We start from the raw sequence: 20,322 nt of genomic DNA on the forward strand, positions 1-20,322 counted from the left end.
GTTTAAAGATAGAACGACACAAGTGTCTTTTTCTTTACAATAACAGCACAAGTGCCGTTCTCATAGAAAAATTATATTTCGATAACGGCACTTGTGTCGTTCTTGTAGAACATTTCATCTTAATAACGGCAGAAATGCCGTTCTTAATGACCCTTTCATCTTCTAAGCGGCATTTGTTCTATTCTGTTACAACTTTTTATTTCAATAACAGCACAAGTATCATTCTCAATAACATTTCATCATCAAGTATTAGATCCGTAAAGTATGCGAAAAAAATAAATCATATGACAAAGAACGATTGAAATGATGTAAATTATATGATATAAATTTTTTGAAAGTACAAATGATTCTATTATTTTCAACAAAATAAAAGTAATGAGCATATCTCTTAATTTTTTTAAATGTTATGTCTACCTTGCAACTTAATTGAGTTCAATTTATTATTTTTTGAGTTAAGGACGGTCGTGACTACTTAAACTCGTAATTAAAGATAGAATGGCACGAGTGTCATTTTATTATCGGTAACGACACTTGAGTTGTTCTATTGACTTCTCTTTTATTTTTCGTTTGTTTCCAAAGTTACAACCTTTAGAATTGAACATCTTAAGTTGTGTTGTTCTCACAGTAATAATAGAAGTTTCTATTTGTAACGTCACTTGTGCCGTTCTCGTAGAACTTTTAATTCCAGTAACAACGCTAATACCGTTTTTAGAGACTTTTCATCTCAGCAACGACACAAGTGTCATTTTCATAGACAAGTATATTTACAAACATAATGATAGTTGTAAAGTTCCTATAGACGTTCTCATCTTAGTAACGGTACAAGTCTCATTCTCATAGACAAGTAAATTTACAATCATAATGGCAATTGTGCCATCATTGAGAGGCTAGACTAATAATTAATGAGTATATTTATTGACTCATATTTATAGATAGAACACGGAATGGTCGTTTTCATTTCAGTAATGGCTCTTTTGCCATTCTATTAATTTCTCATATATTTTGGTTTTATTCCAGTACAATGATTTCAAACATTGGACCCCCTAATGAAGCATAAACATTTTCATGTCAGTAACATACGTTAGAGAGTTCATTATTAAATATTGTTTTTATTGAAAAAATTGAATATAGGTGAAACAACACAAGTATTGTTCTGGACATGAAAATGACACTTTTGCTGTTACGTGCATAAATACGAATATAAGCATTTACAGACCATTTGTTCCCTAAAAATAAGTGAAACTTATTTATTTTGTAATATGTACATGATACGTACAAAAGTTGATAGATATTTCATTAACTTAATCGACACATATGAGTGTGATGACTTGTATTTTTACCATCTCAATAATATAAAATATGTCATTCAATTATTCTTTTTGACTAGTCAATCTTTTTGTATTATATACGTTAGCGAATCTATTATTAGAGGTAATTTTATTAAAAAATAAAACTACAGTAAATAACGACTGTAATGTCGTTTTACTTTACAAATAAATGTTGGAGTGGTGTTTTGTATTTTGTATAATAGTTGGAGTGCTATTACATCCAATGGTTGCATATAACACATAAATCACATGAAATACGAAAACAGTACCAACTGAATGTTATTTAATAATAAAAATACAACATAAATACAATTTCTAAGAGCATCTTTCTTCACTCAAAAGATATCCAAAATAAGTGAAAAATATAACAAATAACATAATTTTAGGGTAGCAAGAATGGTGATTAAAAAGAATAAAATAAGTGACGTAATTTTGAGGACCTAAAATTGAAGAAGATGAAAAGGAGAAGAAGAAGACTTTATTTTAAAAAAAAAATTATGATTTTAAGGTGAATTTGGAGGAGAAATGATAGGATGAATTGAGAAAAACTAAAGGAGAATTTTGTCATTTTGCCAACTAAAATATTTTGTATTTTTCTATTTATTTTTATTATTGGTCAAAGGTCATTTAATCAAATACATTGTTAAGTTAGGTTATTGGGCCAAATGCCCCCAAAAAAATTTGTTTATAGATAGTACAATCATAGTCATTTGTCGTTGTACTCCTTCTCTGTGGTGCATTGTTTGTAGTGTTTTCAAGAGGCAATAAAATTCCTTCTTGAAAACCACCAAAATCCTTTTGAATTATGCTAAGTACACTCAGCTTGATAGCCCACTCACATGAGTGGGTTTCACGATTAAAATAATCGCGGGCCTACTGATGTTTTAAGCACGGAGCCCACTCGCGATTAAAATAATCGCGGGCCTAGTGATGTTTTAAGCACGGAGCCCACTCGTGTGGTGTGAGTGAGCTGTCAAAGATGATGTAAAAAAGACTGTAAGCAGGGCTGATCTAGGGACAAGTCGGGCTGTGCTAGAGCCCGTCCCTCTAGCCCAAATGCTAATTAAAAAGAAAGATTCAAGTAAAAAAAAATTATGTGCGATTTTTTTTGGCGTGTCAGCCCGTATCGAAAAATTTCCTGGATCCACCATTGAGTGTAAGTGTAGCATATTTGAATCCTTTTATTCCATTTCACACAATAATCTAGAGAGAGAAACCAAATGAGGAAGTGAAAGAACTATTTTCTTGTTCAAGAAATGTGTTGGAGTGTTCCAACTTTGAATCTGCAATATATATATATGTATATATAGAGAGAGGAAACCCAAGTTTTATTTTGGTTCATTTGGATCAATTTTTTTGTTATGCAAATCCTAATTTTGGTTAATTGGATCTTCAGTTTCTTCAACGGGTTTGTAGTGCGAAGTTGGTAATTGTTAAGTGAATGCTTTTACTGGATTCAATTAATTAGCAGTTGGTTGTTTGGAAAGCATATTATTCTTAAAATTCCTAGGTTTTGTTGATTTTACAGTGTCTAGAAAGGGAATGTTCTTATAGCTTGTAACAATTATCTTTGTCGAAGGATTTTTGAATTGGTGATTAAATTCTACGGCCAAGTGAATCATTAGAGTAGTTTTTCAACGTTCTAGTTGTTTCAGTTTTCATTCAAATTTTTATGCAAGATTAAGGAGCTAATCTTAATTATATGGTTGTTGCTTGAAAAACAGAGACTACAAAATAATAAAATCAAGTGAAATGGCAAGAATTTTGAGGTTGTGCTATGGAATTTGACAATCAAGATGAATGGATTGAACAACGATGAGTAAAAATAAGGAGAAATACATAAAGTTCAATTTTGAAATTCTTTGGTCTTCTGTATTTGTGTTATTTTCATGAAGATTTGTAATGTTACAAGTGGAAAACGTTTGATTGATTGAGGGAATGGTTTTGAGGGAAAAATCATAAGTGTAGTGTTAATTTTTTTTGTTATACTAATTTGAAAATAAAGTTTTGAATTTAGAGGTTTTTTTGTTATAGTAATTTGAAAATAAAGTTTTGAATTCAGAGGTACAGATACACGACCACTGCAAAAATCAACTTCAATTAGAATCTTTCAGTGCTGTCGCAATGGAGAGAAGAGGAGATGGAGTGATAGCTAAATGGTTTTTTGGAATGATAACTGGCTAATAGACAAGAACAATGGGATCTGAGCTGGGTTCTACTACCTATAAAACTATCAAAATTAAGCAGATTTATTTGATTACAACCCTTTATATATACATGTTCATGTAGAGAAAGATTTGGATTTTCCGTGTAATTATTAGTTGTGTTCTTCACATTCTCATTCCTTATTTACATTAGCCAATGTCTGGCATAAATTAAAATTCAGATTTTGATCTAAGTCAAAGTCAATATTTTTTTAAACCACATATCACATAGAATTCACAATTTTTAACCACAAATTTCATTAACATTTATCAAAATCTACTAAAAATTTGATTTTAATCGACACCAGGGACTTATTGATTGGTTGGTATGACTAAAAAGCCAGTTTTGATAAAAAGAGATTGTGTATCTTACAAAATAAGTTATTAAAAAAAATAAAAGAAAAAAATAGACGAGTTTCTCCCTATTCCAAAATTAAAAAAAAAAAAAAAATAATTGATGAAGTCGTAAAGTCTCTGTGCATGGAGGCTTCGTGTCTTTGTACAAGGAGGCAACAAGTCTCCGTGCACGGAGACTTTGCATAATGTTGGTAAATTTTTGGTCATGGCTTCTAAAACAAACTTTGAGGATCACAACTTTAAATGTCCAGGGACTATGGATTTGCCGCTCCCTTCATTGCATGTTTTTCGGGAACCTAAGTTGTTTTTGCTTTTCATGATGCTTTGTGTAAAAATTAACTTCACACCATGAACGATGTGTTATTGAATCCATGGGGTTTATTTCATTTAGGATCTTGCACTACTTCTCCAAAATTTTGAAGCCACATTAGAGCATAGGTCAAAAAACAATGAGTGACCTGAAAAGTAGCAGTTGCGGGTTCCCTCGTCATAAAAATAAAAATAAAAATGGGTGACATTTGGTATTGATTTTCTTTCACAGGAGGATATAGTGTCTTTCTTGGTCAACTAGAGTCAACGCAGCTGTTGATACTGCTCGAGGCCTTTCTTTCTTGCACGATGCTAAAAACCAAGTGATACATCGAAATGTTAAGCTTGCTAACATTCTTTTGGATGAGGTCTGCTCCTCGAATATTATATATGAATATATTTGTTTTTTTTGGCTTTCACATAAGGTAGTTGTTTACATAGAAAAAGTAATAGCCTCGTTTCATTATGGGGCAGGCCTTCAATGGCAAGTTGAGTGGCTTTGGTCTCGCTAGAGATGGGCCACCTGATGATAGGACTCATGTGACCACTCGAGTTGTGGGTACACAAGGCTACTTTGCACCGGAATACATTGCTACAGGTTTGGCACGACAAAATACTTTTTCATTCCCTTTGCACTTTAAAATCATAATATCATTAATTTATCCATATTAAACTCCTTGCTAATGAACATGCCATTTGATGGAAAATATTTCTCTTTTTCAAAAACTTCAAATACTTTTTCTAAATTCTACACATTCCACACTAATAATAACATAATGAATACAATACTCGTGCATCGAAGACTAGTTATATTATAAAAACTTGAATAAATAAAGAAGTGATACATTCATATGAATCGAGATCTGGCTTGGCTCAATAGTTACTAGTACAATTATGGTGTCAACGACTGGATACTCAGATAAGAAGCCCCCGTTTGGCTCACATTAATTTTCATTCCATTACATTTCATTTTCTTTCTCTTATTTTTAGTCAGATAATCTTCCGTAAAATAATATTACATGTAAATAAAAAACATTTTCTTCTTTTTCAATAATTCATTTTTCAAAAAAACATTGCTCCACCCATTTTCATTTCTACAAAATGAGGGCCAAATGGAGGCTAGATTCCAAATTCATAAAAATATCTTGAATATGTCTGCAAAACTAAGCCTCTGTTTGGCCACTTTTTAAAAAAAATTAAAATGGGTGGAATATTATTTTTTGAAGAATGAGTGGTTGAAAAAGAAAGATTTTTTTATTTATTTTTAATATTATTTTATGAAAAATTGTATTATTGAAAATATGAGAAAAAAATGAAATTTAATTTAATGGGGGCCAAATGGACTTCTTAAGTACCCTAAGTACAACAGATTGTGCAGAAAAGTTAATTATAATAACTACTAAACTTAAATTTACTTGACAACCCACATTAAATAAGAACAACCACTCAAGTAGTGAAGAAATTTTGACAACTTTAATTCAATTTATAGCCATTTTCATTAATCTGTAAAAAATTGTAAATGATGATATATAAAAAGCATTTTTTATAGTATCATCATGACAATGGAACACCGATAATATGACAACTCGTTATTTCTCACATTTCTCTCTGAGAGCACATCTCCTCTCCTGCCCTCTCATTTTTTATGAAAGATAATGCTACTTGCAAGAGAGCCTAATTTGAATCGATTGTGCTACGAATACAGAATCGTGTCCAAAGTCGTGTCCAAAATGGACACATGGCACCTCGGTATTGGTTGAGACGCCTGTCACGCTGGGGCCCATAGGCTCCTCGGCCAATGTTGAGGTGCCGTGTGTCCATTTTGGACACGACTTTGTACCACAAGCATTATTCAATTTGAATAAGTCATTTTATTTGAAGTGGCCCCTCTCCACGTGATGGGTAGATACCTGATGTACACGTAGCATGACTCAAAAATGAATTATCCAATCCTATTATTTCACATAAATTGTTACATCAGTCCAAATATAGTCATAATGATAAATAAATTTTTTAAGGCCCCGTTTGGCAGGGATCTTTTGCCCCAAAAAATTGATTTTTTGACCATTATTTTACTATTCAAGTCGTAATTTTTGACTTCTTCTCTCACATGTGAACCCCACTTTTCTTCTAACGGTCAAAAAATCAATTCTCAAAATCCCTACCAAACGGGGCCTAAATACTTTATAAATTTAACGAGTAGTCCCCGTTTTCTTCCTATCTCACGGATCCAAACACAAGTAAAACACTTGAATTTCTCTTTCCCTTCCTTCCACAGGGACCAAACAGCTTAAACCAACTCTGCTCAAAGACAAAAATATCAAACAACCTTATTAATGACTCGTACCAAATAATATGCTCAAATTTCATCTTGATTCTGTCGGCTAGCAAATTTTCCCGAACCCATTATTATTCCACAATTTCTCTGAGAAAAACTGCAAGTCTTCTCTAGAGCGGTAGTCTAATCAGAATTGAACTCGAGGTTCGATTATTCATATTTTTTCATCAATTTTAACTTCAGTTTCATACTCATTTTAATCATGCATGGTTGTGCAATTTAAGTTTTTATTGAATTTCTTTTATTGCTTGCCTGATTTTTTTTTTAAAATTTAATTTGGAAACATTAATTACTCACTTTTGCTGATGTGAAAAACTCGCTCATTTTCTATCAATCTTACTTTTGTACTATTTGAAGTTGTAATTTTAATGAATTTTGAAAATTAAGGTAATTTTTCGGTGGATGCTTTTTCATTGTTTCTCAATTACTGTTTTATATGTACAAATTTTCTATATTTGACTGATGCAAATTTTTTTAGTTCCTTTTCTGGGTGAAAAATTATTGAATTAACGTTGTAATTTATCCATTTTTTTTTATGTCTAATTACTTCTGCCTGAACATTTAAGTATTTAGTGATCAACATCAATAATCCTGCGATTTAAATCCTCAGTTGGATTTTATTTTTTCTAACTAATTTATTTATTTAGTTATTATTATTTTTTTGGGTTCAAAACGTTATTCTTATTATTTTTTTCTTTTTATTTGAATTCATAAAAGGTTTGAAGATTCAGAATTTCTGGGAAAAGATTATGTTGCCCAGTATCTCACCAAGGATTTCTATATTTGTCTTTCCATTATTGGTGCACTATGACATTAATTTCCACATCTAAAAAATATGACCTATGCCAACACTTCCACAAATGTGGGATGATCCGTGCAGTTCGTTAAAAGGTGATGTCAGATGTTAAAACGATACCCTGGTATCGAGCTTAGTAAGGCAGCACACCAGGCGAGGAATTTGTCATTTGCGATGCTAGTTTGTACTTGTTATGTCGAGTGTTTGAACTGTTATATTGTGATGGGATGTTGACCATTTGAGAATCATAACAGTAGACAAATGTTATTAAACTCCGACAGCATAAGCCGGTTAGATTTTGAACTGGCGAACCAACTGTCTAACCGATCCGGTTCAATTGATCCAGACGAGGAATTATCCCCAAACAAACATTCTGATCGGTCTAAACCGGATAGACCTAGTGTAACCAGGACAATAAACTCTCGATGATCATCCACAATAGGACACAAATTGTAGAAAAACTTCATGCCAAAACAAGCATTATCTTTGCTTAGCCATCTTTGTTTTCCTTTTTGCTGTAATTTCCATCTCTCACTGCTTGACCATCATTGCACTATTAATAATATTTAGCTTTTTGTAGCTTTGTTTAATAGTGTTTTATAGATGTTGATTAAATTTAAGTATATCGAGAGAATTTGAGCTGGTCTATTGTCTTTCTCACATGACAATATTGTTGGGTTGTTGGATAACTCCCGAATTTAAGGTTAGGTAACTTTCATAGGGCCAGAGACTGGATTTATCAAAGAGGCATACAAAGAATGACTGGAGACAATTGGTGTGCACCAAGTTGTTTTTTATGTATATAAAATTAGGTTCATATCAAATGCATTTTTACCACCCATAATCAGAACTGTCTTCCACACTAGGTGCTAATGAAATCCTAGAGATGAAATGCTAACAGAATTTCTTGCCTCATATAATGATATAACAATATATCTGAGAATGAAATTGCTATTCTTTCATTTTGTTTTTTGTAATTTAGATCTTTTTTCTATGCTGTTCACTTCTCAGCTTCAGCATGACTCAGGAGATTCCTAATATTGAATCCCCAAGGAGACGATCAGGTCTACTAAGAGATCAAGTTCAGCTGGTTAAAAGAAAGGATTCTGATCGTTATGAGATTGTTCCAATTCAAGATACTCTATCATTTGAGAAGGGTTTCTTTGCTGTTGTTCGGGCATGCCAGTTGTTGGCTCAGAAAAATGATGGGATGGTATTAGTCGGGGTTGCAGGTCCCTCGGGGGCTGGAAAGACAGTTTTCTCTGAGAAGATCCTCACCTTTATGCCAAGCATTGCTGTTATAAATATGGATAACTACAACGATGCAACTCGTATAATCGATGGCAACTTTGACGGTAAATCTGGTCTTCTTTTTTTGTACTCCCTAGTTTAGACCTGATGATTTGGAGCATGTTTGTCAAAGCTTAAGATGATGTAAAATTTACTTGTTTCCAAGCATTTTTGGATGTTACCTTTCCTTAGTTTTAAGTAGAAAATGCAATTTTTATTTTATTTAAAAAGGAGTAACTCTTACCCTTGTTTTCTAAAAGTTAATTATTTTCAACTTTAAATTTTAAAACTTACATATCCTTACACAGCCAAACATGCTCCAACTCAATTGATCTGTGGCGGCTTATCTGGTATCATTTCATATGGAACTGTCGGTTTACCATGAAGAATCTGATATTTAAAATTTCATTAGAAGTCATCAGATTCCACATTTAAGCACATGGTATTTCTGCTATGTTATGTGGACAGATGGGGAATCCTTCTAAGGAATACTATTTCACATTTGCTGTGCTAATTGCTTTTGAGCACCTGACTAAGAAGTTATATATCAAGGATTCTATTTGATTAAATCAGCTAAAATAAGCCAAAATAGGGAGCCTTAAATGAAGAGAAAGATTTTTGGTGCCAAATACTACTGTTTCTTTCCTTTATTGGGAGTTAATTTTAAAGAAGGTAGTGTTCATTCTGATAAATATTACCTACCCATTTATTACAAAGATTTTTCCAATCATGATGTGCTACGCTTGGAGCATCGCTATTGAATTTGATTATCATATGTGCAGAAATGACTGGAACTTATCGGTTAATTTGTGAAAGTTTTATTGTTAAAAGTTCCTCAATGAGATGGAATTTATATAGATTTCTGGTCTCTAGAAGATATATCGAATGCACTAGGAAAAATAACTTTGCATTACTCACCAGTTTTCAATTAGTGTTCATATTTTTATGCATGACTCCTCCTACCATTGTTTGTTTCCATTTGAATCTGTCAGAATGTGTGGACTTCAATAATTTTTGAGCAAATGCCTAATAAAGTCTGTGAATTCAAAATTCTGATAGAGTACTCTTTCAAAGGGGGGAAAAAATGCATGAAGTATGTGTGTGCCATATAAAGTTCCCTGACCCTTTAAACATGTTGAATCTACTTATATTTAACAAATGGAAAATTATGCTCTAAATATGTTCCCTTTTTAGTTAAATTTTTACTCAAATTTTCTTTGACACTTCTTTTATCTACTTCTATGGAAAATCTGTGATGAAAGTTTCCTAGTATAAATGTTGTGCTTTATAATTTTTGAAACAGATCCTCGCTTGACAGACTATGACACACTGCTTGAGAATATCCACGGTTTGAAAGAAGGGAGGCCTGTCCAAGTCCCAATTTATGATTTTAAGACTAGCTCTCGAGTTGGTTACAGGTTGAATACTTGTCAACTATGTGGCTGACTCAACGCTTTCCTAATATCTTTTCTAGTTTGAATTTCTTATTTCTTTTCTTAGTAATGTAGTAATCATTGTGCAATTTCTGCGGCTATTGTTATTACTCCCTTGATCCATATTTCTCACTCATTTTGTTAACCTCCTTATGTGTTATGAGATAGATTATAAAATGTATTTACCTGTTCATACCTAGTTTGACATAAAGTTTCAAATGTGTTCAAATAATGATTTTCAGATTTTGTCTTTTCATGTGGGCATAATGTGAATGGTGAGACGAAGTTAGTTTGACGTTCTAAATTCACTGAACTTCATGATTTTGGTGTTAAAGATTTCTTTTTGTGATTGTTTAGCATCCAAAGAGACTTGGTAATAATTAGGCTGTGAAAAATGATTATTTTTAAATAGTTTTAATCATAGTTTTGAAGGATTGTCTACTTTCACAAACTCTAATGTTTTTCTAGAACCAAAAGGCGAAGGTTGATCTTTATCTAGTCAAAAGTTGCATCTTATAATTTTCAAGCAATACATCTAAGAAGGAAACATACTAAATAAGACATAGTTAACTTTGGTATGGTATTACTAATAAATCCTGATACAACTTGGAAATCAAGTGACACAATAACCCATTGAGTAATATACTGTATCATAATAATCTTATGAAATAACTAATAAGTCCTGTTGCAATTTGGCAATTGAGCAACCCATCAGGGGTTCCTGTAGCTAGAACAATAATTTGGATAAATAATTCTTTTGAAATGATTTTTTTATGATCCATCTCATTTCTAGAAATAGCAACCCTTCCTTTCTGCCTTCCATTATTATAGAGATGGTCTCCAACACTTCCATGTCTATTTCTCGTGTATTGCTGCCTGCTATCTTGTATAGTTTTTTGTTTGTCGTGATATCATGTTGTATTTGCTCAATGCTCATGATGAATCATTACTATTAACCTCTCATATTAAGCAGGACTGTAGAAGTTCCCAGCTCCCGCATTGTTATTATTGAAGGGATATATGCCTTGAGTGAGAAATTGCGTCCTTTGATAGATCTTCGCGTCTCTGTTACTGGTGGAGTGCACTTTGACCTTGTCAAACGAGTTATGAGGGACATTCAACGCGCTGGACAAGAGCCCGAGGAGATAATTCATCAGATATCAGAAACGGTGTCAACTTCTTACTTATTAATTGTTACCTTCTTGATATGTGAATAATTGCTGCAATATCTCTTTGCTGGACATGAGATTATTTGCAATTAGTCTCATAGCATACATTGCAACACAGGTGTATCCTATGTACAAGGCTTTCATTGAGCCAGATCTACAAACAGCACATATCAAAAGTGTTAACAAATTCAACCCGTTCTCTGGATTTCAAAATCCCACCCCCCCCCCCCCCCCCCTTTTATTTTTAGTTTTATTGGATTAAGACTATAATTGTAAATTTGTTGTGGTATATTTATTAAAAACATGTTTTAATTGTGACGTAATTATAATGTGGTATAGTAAGTAAAACTTATTGTGGTAATATAATTATCCTTTTTTCTCCCTTTTTCTAATTACACAACTACTGAACAACCGAACAACCTTTGCAATTCAAACGCCATAAAAAAAAAAAAAAGATTACACATAAAAAATTTTCATTATAACTCTAAAAATTATTTTTTTTCTTTCATTCTCTTCAAAACCAACCATTTTATCCCTACTATATAAAAATAAGAATGTGGGGTTACTGTTGAAGTGAACAATATATTGTTCCATTTTATCTCATTGTAGCTTTTTTATTTTATTTATTCCATTTTGTTTATTGCACTGTAGTCATTCCTTCTGTTTCTCGGGTGTTTGAGCAAAAACGACACCGTTTTGTTTAATTGGTACATCGATATTTTCCCATTCTCACCCAAATTTTTTTACTTTTTTCATAGAAATCACACCTTATTTCTTCTTCTCTTCTCTAAAGTTTAATGTGCACTTCTCATTTCTATCTTGTTTTTATTATTTGTGTAAGAATTAATTTGTTTTTCATATTTTTCTGGTGTCTAATCTTAGATTTGATTTTTTTCTAGCGGTAAGTTAGTTTCCTTTTTTCCCTTCTTTTCTAGCGGTAAGTTAGTTTCATTTTTTCCTTTCTTTTCTCCTTCTTTGGTTATATGCTTTATATTCTTTTTCCCTTTTTTTTTTCTCTTTTTTTGAATTGGCTTTTATTAATTTTTTTTAGAAAAATATATACTGTTGGATCTTTTTTTTTTTTTTTTGACTCAGAATTTTGGGAATTTAGGGGTTAAATGTGTTATTTAGTTGTTTGTGATTTTGTATTGTCTTTGATAAAGTTCAATTTTGAAATTCTTTGGTCTTCTGTATTTGTGTTATTTTCATGAAGATTTGTAATGTTACAAGTGGAAAACGTTTGATTGATTGAGGGAATGGTTTTGAGGGAAAAATCATAAGTGTAGTGTTAATTTTTTTTGTTATACTAATTTGAAAATAAAGTTTTGAATTTAGAGGTTTTTTTGTTATAGTAATTTGAAAATAAAGTTTTGAATTCAGAGGTACAGATACACGACCACTGCAAAAATCAACTTCAATTAGAATCTTTCAGTGCTGTCGCAATGGAGAGAAGAGGAGATGGAGTGATAGCTAAATGGTTTTTTGGAATGATAACTGGCTAATAGACAAGAACAATGGGATCTGAGCTGGGTTCTACTACCTATAAAACTATCAAAATTAAGCAGATTTATTTGATTACAACCCTTTATATATACATGTTCATGTAGAGAAAGATTTGGATTTTCCGTGTAATTATTAGTTGTGTTCTTCACATTCTCATTCCTTATTTACATTAGCCAATGTTTGGCATAAATTAAAATTCAGATTTTGATCTAAGTCAAAGTCAATATTTTTTTAAACCACATATCACATAGAATTCACAATTTTTAACCACAAATTTCATTAACATTTATCAAAATCTACTAAAAATTTGATTTTAATCGACACCAGGGACTTAGTGATTGGTTGGTATGACTAAAAAGCCAGTTTTGATAAAAAGAGATTGTGTATCTTACAAAATAAGTTATTAAAAAAAATAAAAGAAAAAAATAGACAAGAGTTTCTCCCTATTCCAAAATTAAAAAAAAAAAAAAAATTATTGATGAAGTCGTAAAGTCTCTGTGCATGGAGGCTTCGTGTCTTTGTACAAGGAGGCAACAAGTCTCCGTGCACGGAGACTTTGCATAATGTTGGTAAATTTTTGGTCATGGCTTCTAAAACAAACTTTGAGGATCACAACTTTAAATGTCCAGGGACTATGGATTTGCCGCCCCCTTCATTGCATGTTTTTCGGGAACCTAAGTTGTTTTTGCTTTTCATGATGCTTTGTGTAAAAATTAACTTCACACCATTAACGATGTGTTATTGAATCCATGGGGTTTATTTCATTTAGGATCTTGCACTACTTCTCCAAAATTTTGAAGCCACATTAGAGCATAGGTCAAAAAACAATGAGTGACCTGAAAAGTAGCGGGTTCCCTCGTCATAAAAATAAAAATAAAAATGGGTGACATTTGGTATTGATTTTCTTTCACAGGAGGATATATTGTCTTTCTTGGTCAACTAGAGTCAACGCAGCTGTTGATACTGCTCGAGGCCTTTCTTTCTTGCACGATGCTAAAAACCAAGTGATACATCGAAATGTTAAGCTTGCTAACATTCTTTTGGATGAGGTCTGCTCCTCGAATATTATATATGAATATATTTGTTTTTTTTGGCTTTCACATAAGGTAGTTGTTTACATAGAAAAAGTAATAGCCTCGTTTCATTATGGGGCAGGCCTTCAATGGCAAGTTGAGTGGCTTTGGTCTCGCTAGAGATGGGCCACCTGATGATAGGACTCATGTGACCACTCGAGTTGTGGGTACACAAGGCTACTTTGCACCGGAATACATTGCTACAGGTTTGGCACGACAAAATACTTCTTCATTCCCTTTGCACTTTAAAATCATAATATCATTAATTTATCCATATTAAACTCCTTGCTAATGAACATGCCATTTGATGGAAAATATTTCTCGTTTTCAAAAACTTCAAATACTTTTTCTAAATTCTACACATTCCACACTAATAATAACATAATAAATACAATACTCGTGCATCGAAGACTAGTTATATTATAAAAACTTGAATAAATAAAGAAGTGATACATTCATATGAATTGAGATCTGGCTTGGCTCAATAGTTACTAGTACAATTATGGTGTCAACGACTGGATACTCAGATAAGAAGCCCCTGTTTGGCTCACATTAATTTTCATTCCATTACATTTCATTTTCTTTCTCTTATTTTTAGTCAGATAATCTTCCTTAAAATAATATTACACGTAAATAAAAACATTTTCTTCTTTTTCAATAATTCATTTTTCAAAAAAACATTGCTCCACCCATTTTCATTTCTACAAAATGAGGGCCAAATGGAGGCTAGATTCCAAATTCATAAAAATATCTTGAATATGTCTGCAAAACTAAGCCTCTGTTTGGCCACTTTTTAAAAAAAATTAAAATGGGTGGAATATTATTTTTTGAAGAATGAGTGGTTGAAAAAGAAAGATTTTTTTATTTATTTTTAATATTATTTTATGAAAAATTGTATTATTGAAAATATGAGAAAAAAATGAAATTTAATTTAATGGGGCCAAATGGACTTCTTAAGTACCCTAAGTACAACAGATTGTGCAGAAAAGTTAATTATAATAACTACTAAACTTAAATTTACTTGACAACCCACATTAAATAAGAACAACCACTCAAGTAGTGAAGAAATTTTGACAACTTTAATTCAATTTATAGCCATTTTCATTAATCTGTAAAAAATTGTAAATGATGATATATAAAAAGCATTTTTTATAGTATCATCATGACAATGGAACACCGATAATATGACAACTCGTTATTTCTCACATTTCTCTCTGAGAGCACATCTCCTCTCCTGCCCTCTCATTTTTTATGAAAGATAATGCTACTTGTAAGGGAGCCTAATTTGAATCGATTGTGCTACGAATACAGAATCGTGTCCAAAATGGACACATGGCACATCGGTATTGGTTGAGACGCCTGTCACGCTGGGGCCAATAGGCTCCTCGGCCAATGTTGAGGTGCCGTGTGTCCATTTTGGACACGACTTTGTACCACAAGTATTATTCAATTTGAATAAATCATTTTATTTGAAGTGGCCCCTCTCCATGTGATGGGTAGATACCTGATGTACACGTAGCATGACTCAAAAATGAATTATCCAATCCTATTATTTCACATAAATTGTTACATCAGTCCAAACATAGTCATAATGATAAATAAATTTTTTAAGGCCCCGTTTGGTAGGGATCTTTTGCCCCAAAAAATTGATTTTTTGACCATTATTTTACTATTCAAGTCGTAATTTTTGACTTCTTCTCTCACATGTGGACCCCACTTTTCTTTTAACGGTCAAAAAATCAATTCTCAAAATCCCTATCAAACGGGGCCTAAATACTTTATAAATTTAACGAGTAGTCCCCGTTTTCTTCCTATCTCACGGATCCAAACACAAGTAAAACACTTGGATTTCTCTTTCCCTTCCTTCCACAGGGACCAAACAGCTTAAACCAACTCTGCTCAAAGACAAAAATATCAAACAACCTTATTAATGACTCGTACCAAATAATACGTTCAAATTTCATCTTGATTCTGTCGGCTAGCAAATTTTCCTGAACCCATTATTATTCCATCAATTTCTCTGAGAAAAACTGCAAGTCTTCTCTAGAGCGGTAGTCTAATCAGAATTGAACTCGAGGTTCGATTATTCATATTTTTTCATCAATTTTAACTTCAGTTTCATACTCATTTTAATCATGCATGGTTGTGCAATTTAAGTTTTTATTGAATTTCTTTTATTGCTTGCCTGATTTTTTTTTTAAAATTTAATTTGGAAACATTAATTACTCACTTTTGCTGATGTGAAAAACTCGCTCATTTTCTATCAATCTTACTTTTGTACTATTTGAAGTTGTAATTTTAATGAATTTTGAAAATTAAGGTAATTTTTCGGTGGATGCTTTTTCATTGTTTCTCAATTACTGTTTTATATGTACAAATTTTCTATATTTGACTGATGCAAATTTTTTTAGTTCCTTTTCTGGGTGAAAAATTATTGAATTAACGTTGTAATTTATCCATTTTTTTTTATGTCTAATTACTTCTGCCTGAATATTTAAGTATTTAGTGATCAACATCAATAATCCTGCGATTTAAATCCTCAGTTGGATTTTATTTTTTCTAACTAATTTATTTATTTAGTTATTATTATTTTTTTGGGTTCAAAACGTTATTCTTATTATTTTTTTCTTTTTATTTGAATTCATAAAAGGTTTGAAGATTCAGAATTTCTGGGAAAAGATTATGTTGCCCAGTATTCGAATGAGGGATTGTCCTAAGTTGGGATCATTGTCATCTATTTCCATTTCGGAGAGCAAACCGGAGGCCATAGATAGCCAAGATGAGGATGAAGTTCGAATGAATTCATTCCAGTTGTTTAATGCTATGAGTGCTGAAACTGTTTCTGTGGGGATGGAAACACAACAACTGTCAGGGATGCAGTTAGCGAAAGTCCTTGAAGGTGATAAGGACATGCTCGCGGAGTTGCCGAGGGAACTACCGAGAAAGGAGAAAATTGAGGAAGCATTGTCAAAGAAGTTCAAAATTGGGTGCACAAAGGTTCAAAGCTTCGACAAGTGTGGGGACACTACGACCAGAGGAGTTGTCCATCCGAGGAACCAAAGCAGAGGTGTTGAGGGTGAAGGTTGGTGTCGAAAGTGGCATGCAAGAGGTTGCAACGGGGAGAGGTGCAAGGGGCACTGTGGAAACCCGATCATCGAGGAGATGGTGCCGCAAGTTGGGAGAACTTTAATGCCCATGGACGTGAAAGACAATGCAAGGTTGCATGAGGATGCACCGAACACGTTTCGCTACGAGGACGTTAGCGAATTGAGTGGGGGAGAATGTCACGGATCGCAAGGTCATGACTTGAAACTTGGCATGACACAGGAATGTCATGGCACAAGGTGGGAAAACGAGATAGACTTATGGCAAACAAGGTCTATGCTTCAGCGATATATGGCGATGAGTGCATCGTCAAATTCAGTGGGGGAGTGACTTATGCCTCACGCGATCGCATTCGATTCGTCCCGGTAGCGATCGCAAGATGGCGCGGGTAACGCGTTTCAAAAGGACGGAATAGCTTGCGATAGGGGACGCAAGCAGATTCGGCAAGGGATGTAGGTCGACACAGGCTGGGGACGCAAGTAGACTGTTTTGGGGCAGAATGCAGGCTGCCTAGATCGTGCAGTTTTCCAGGGCATTAATGAGGTTTTTGTAAGTCCCGATCCAGCCATTTTGAGAGGAAAAATACATGGACTTGCAGCCTGATATTTTGAGGATGCAAGTGGACAACTTGCACAACTTGTCCACTTGTGGGCCACTTGCAAGCTAAGCGCGAGTTGTATGCAAGCTAAGCATGAGTTGGCAAAGATATTATCAACATGCAAGCTAGGCGCGAGTTGTATGCAAGCTAGGCGCGAGTTGGCGACAACTTGCAATGCAAGTTGTAAGATAATCCACTTGAAGACAACTAAGAATGAGTTGGCGACAACCAAGCACGAGGTGGCGACAACCAAGCGCAAGTTGTAAAGTGGAATGGTGAGGAGGTTTAAGTTTGCCTATAAATAGAGAGGTAGTCTCATTTGTAAATGGGATGGAGTAGAGGTTAGAGAGTGTAGAGAATATAAGAGTGAAGAGAGTTTATTCATTAGAGAGATTGTAAAGTTTTTCCTTTCATTTATATAAAGAAAGTTTCCCCAATCCTTACTTGTTTTCCATATATTACTTACTTCAAAATTCTCTTCTCAACGTGGGTATAATTTAGCCTCATTGGTTAAATTATTTGTGGGCGTAGAAAGGCTGACTTAACGTTTTCTCGTGAGGTGCGGGAATTGTAGAGCGTTAAGGCCGCACGGCTCTAGTTTGTTCGGGTGTAACGAAACTAGGCCCGTGACATGCTGCTGCTGATGATGACGATGAAAATTCGAGCTGCTTCGAATCTTTGTTGTGGAATTATTAGTGTGTACGTACCAATATGTTGGTTTTTCTTAATTTGTGTGTTTTAGGCAATTCGCCATTTTCATATTTCATTGAAGGGCTAAAAATCTTTCTTCATCCCCACCACACCACACCTAAAACTCTCTTGTTATGTTTGTGAACCTTTTCAATGAATCTTACTGTACAGTTTTAGGGTCTCAAAATTTCCTCTATGGTTTGATGCATATACATTAAACTCTCACTCCCTCGGGCGCGTATATATGCAAATGTTATATATACGGTACGATAAAGATAAGAGTCATTGGTCGGGCCTTGAGTTTCTCCCCAATAGTCGACAATTTGAGTCCCTCTAGACCACTAAGGCGAGTACCCGACTATAAACTTCAGAATTCCATGAAATTAGTCGAGGTGTGTGTAAACTGGTCTGGACACCCGTGATCATTAAAAAAAGCAATAACTAAATAAATAAATAAATAGAAGTCACTGAAGGTATCTGANTGTTAACAAATTCAACCCGTTCTCTGGATTTCAAAATCCCACATATGTTTTAAAGGTGAGTCTTCAGTATCTAAATAGATAGATTTGGAAAGGTTTACTTGTATCTGATCTGACATTGTTGACTGAGGTGTTTCTCTTTTGTTTAGTCAACGAAGCTGGTGACCGTGGATCAAATCAAGGCTGTTCTTTCAGAAGATTGCAGAGAAACTACAGAGGAAACGTATGATATATATCTTCTACCACCTGGTGAAGATCCAGAAGCATGCCAATCATATTTGAGAATGAGGAACCGGGATGGAAAATACAATCTCATGTTTGAGGTTTGGATGATGGGAACTTCAGATTCTTCCTAGTTTTCTTACTTACCCCAAGCTTTCTACCCTTTTATTAGTTTCAATTATACTTTTGAACTCTCTCTGCGTTTCTTTACACTATTAAATTTGACCATAAACTTTCCTCTTCTCTTGGCTTTATGATTTTGTACTAAAATAGAAATTCAGTTTTCACATTCCTGAATTCTTTCCTTTTTTCTTCTCTCCTGGTAGTGTGTGTGCATGCACTTCCGTGTGTTCGATTTTTCTTTACATTTCTTAGAAATTTTTGCTTGTAACCTTACCATTGTCGTGCGGTAGACGGAACATTTTACTGTATAGCGCATAGGTCGTTGGAGATACGGAGTTGGGTTTTGTTAAGAATGAGGGGATCAAATTGCAATTAAAAACTACAAAGAAATTAATGTTTTAATTTTTTGCATTCAGATGTATTTGATAGAAAAATTTCCAATCTTTCAATGACATCTTAACTGTAAAATGGAAAGGTGAAGGTTTTTTTATTGGCAATTACATTTGTAGACGCACTTTACTGTTTTGAGGCCTGCTTTTATCTCAGTTTGCAGGATATGGCTGAAGCCTGTTTAATAACCTGTAAATCTGTAATTATAATTTGTGTAGAACTGTCAATGAATAATGTGGATCTTGTATTCTAAGCAGCAGTATAAATAACTTTCAGGAATGGGTCACGGATAGCCCCTTCATTATATCACCAAGAATTACTTTTGAAGTCAGTGTGCGCCTTCTCGGGGGTTTGATGGCATTAGGGTATACAATTGCATCCATCCTGAAAAGAAGCAGCCATGTCTTCGTAAATGATAAAGTTTGTGTAAAGATTGATTGGCTGGAGCAACTGAACCGCAAGTATGTCCAGGTATGAAACCTGTATGTTGGTTATTCCGTGCAATGTCTAGCACTTGATTATCTAGTTACAAAACTCCAATATCTTCTCATATTCAATTTTTTTCAGTCTGATGTGATGAAATTCTAATTTAAAAGGTCCCCAGATAAAAAATCCTGTTTTTTTACGGCTAGAGTTGAGACCATTCAGAAAAGTTTGTCTATTTGAGGCATGCTTACTCATCATTAAATATGAACTATCTTCTTTTTTGTAAAACAGTTATATGCCACTGCTTAATTATTGATTTTGAAGCATATCAAGCTATGGCAAACAATGAAAGGAGATATGGATTGAGTAATATTCTTGAAGAAGTTTAATTCACCTAAGAACTATCTTCTGTTTGGAGGCACTAAATAGGGGAACACACCCTCATAGAAATTTTAAGGAACAATTTGTCACTCAGAGGTATAATAGACT

At 33.5% G+C, this 20,322-nt stretch overlaps 2 protein-coding genes across 4 annotated transcripts; both read left to right on the forward strand.

Moving 5' to 3' along the window:
- Nucleotides 1-134: 134 nt before the first annotated feature.
- Nucleotides 135-7,347, forward strand: LOC111391243 (putative receptor-like protein kinase At1g72540). The gene is made up of 8 exons (XM_023016411.1): nucleotides 135-262; nucleotides 2,333-2,409; nucleotides 3,391-3,487; nucleotides 4,019-4,217; nucleotides 4,441-4,566; nucleotides 4,673-4,796; nucleotides 5,079-5,130; nucleotides 7,254-7,347. Exons 1-8 carry the CDS (start codon nucleotides 135-137, stop codon nucleotides 7,345-7,347), a joined length of 897 nt encoding a protein of 298 aa, XP_022872179.1.
- Nucleotides 6,442-20,305, forward strand: LOC111391238 (uridine-cytidine kinase C-like). 3 transcript variants are annotated; one of them, XM_023016406.1, is made up of 9 exons: nucleotides 6,442-6,680; nucleotides 7,254-7,427; nucleotides 8,344-8,687; nucleotides 9,926-10,040; nucleotides 11,029-11,224; nucleotides 11,343-11,399; nucleotides 18,674-18,730; nucleotides 18,822-18,995; nucleotides 19,684-20,305. In XM_023016406.1, exons 3-9 carry the CDS (start codon nucleotides 8,351-8,353, stop codon nucleotides 19,882-19,884), a joined length of 1,137 nt encoding a protein of 378 aa, XP_022872174.1. In that variant the 5' UTR covers nucleotides 6,442-6,680; nucleotides 7,254-7,427; nucleotides 8,344-8,350; the 3' UTR covers nucleotides 19,885-20,305. The 3 variants fall into 3 exon arrangements, with proteins under 3 accessions (XP_022872174.1, XP_022872175.1, XP_022872173.1); XM_023016407.1 differs by lacking the exon at nucleotides 7,254-7,427 and having other exon boundaries at nucleotides 6,443-6,680; nucleotides 11,343-11,410; nucleotides 18,685-18,730; nucleotides 19,684-20,304; XM_023016405.1 differs by lacking the exon at nucleotides 7,254-7,427 and having other exon boundaries at nucleotides 6,444-6,680; nucleotides 19,684-20,303.
- Nucleotides 20,306-20,322: the final 17 nt, after the last annotated feature.

This window comes from Olea europaea, unplaced genomic scaffold (assembly GCF_002742605.1).
Source record: "Olea europaea var. sylvestris unplaced genomic scaffold, O_europaea_v1 scaffold769, whole genome shotgun sequence".
Classification (NCBI taxonomy): domain Eukaryota; kingdom Viridiplantae; phylum Streptophyta; class Magnoliopsida; order Lamiales; family Oleaceae; genus Olea; species Olea europaea.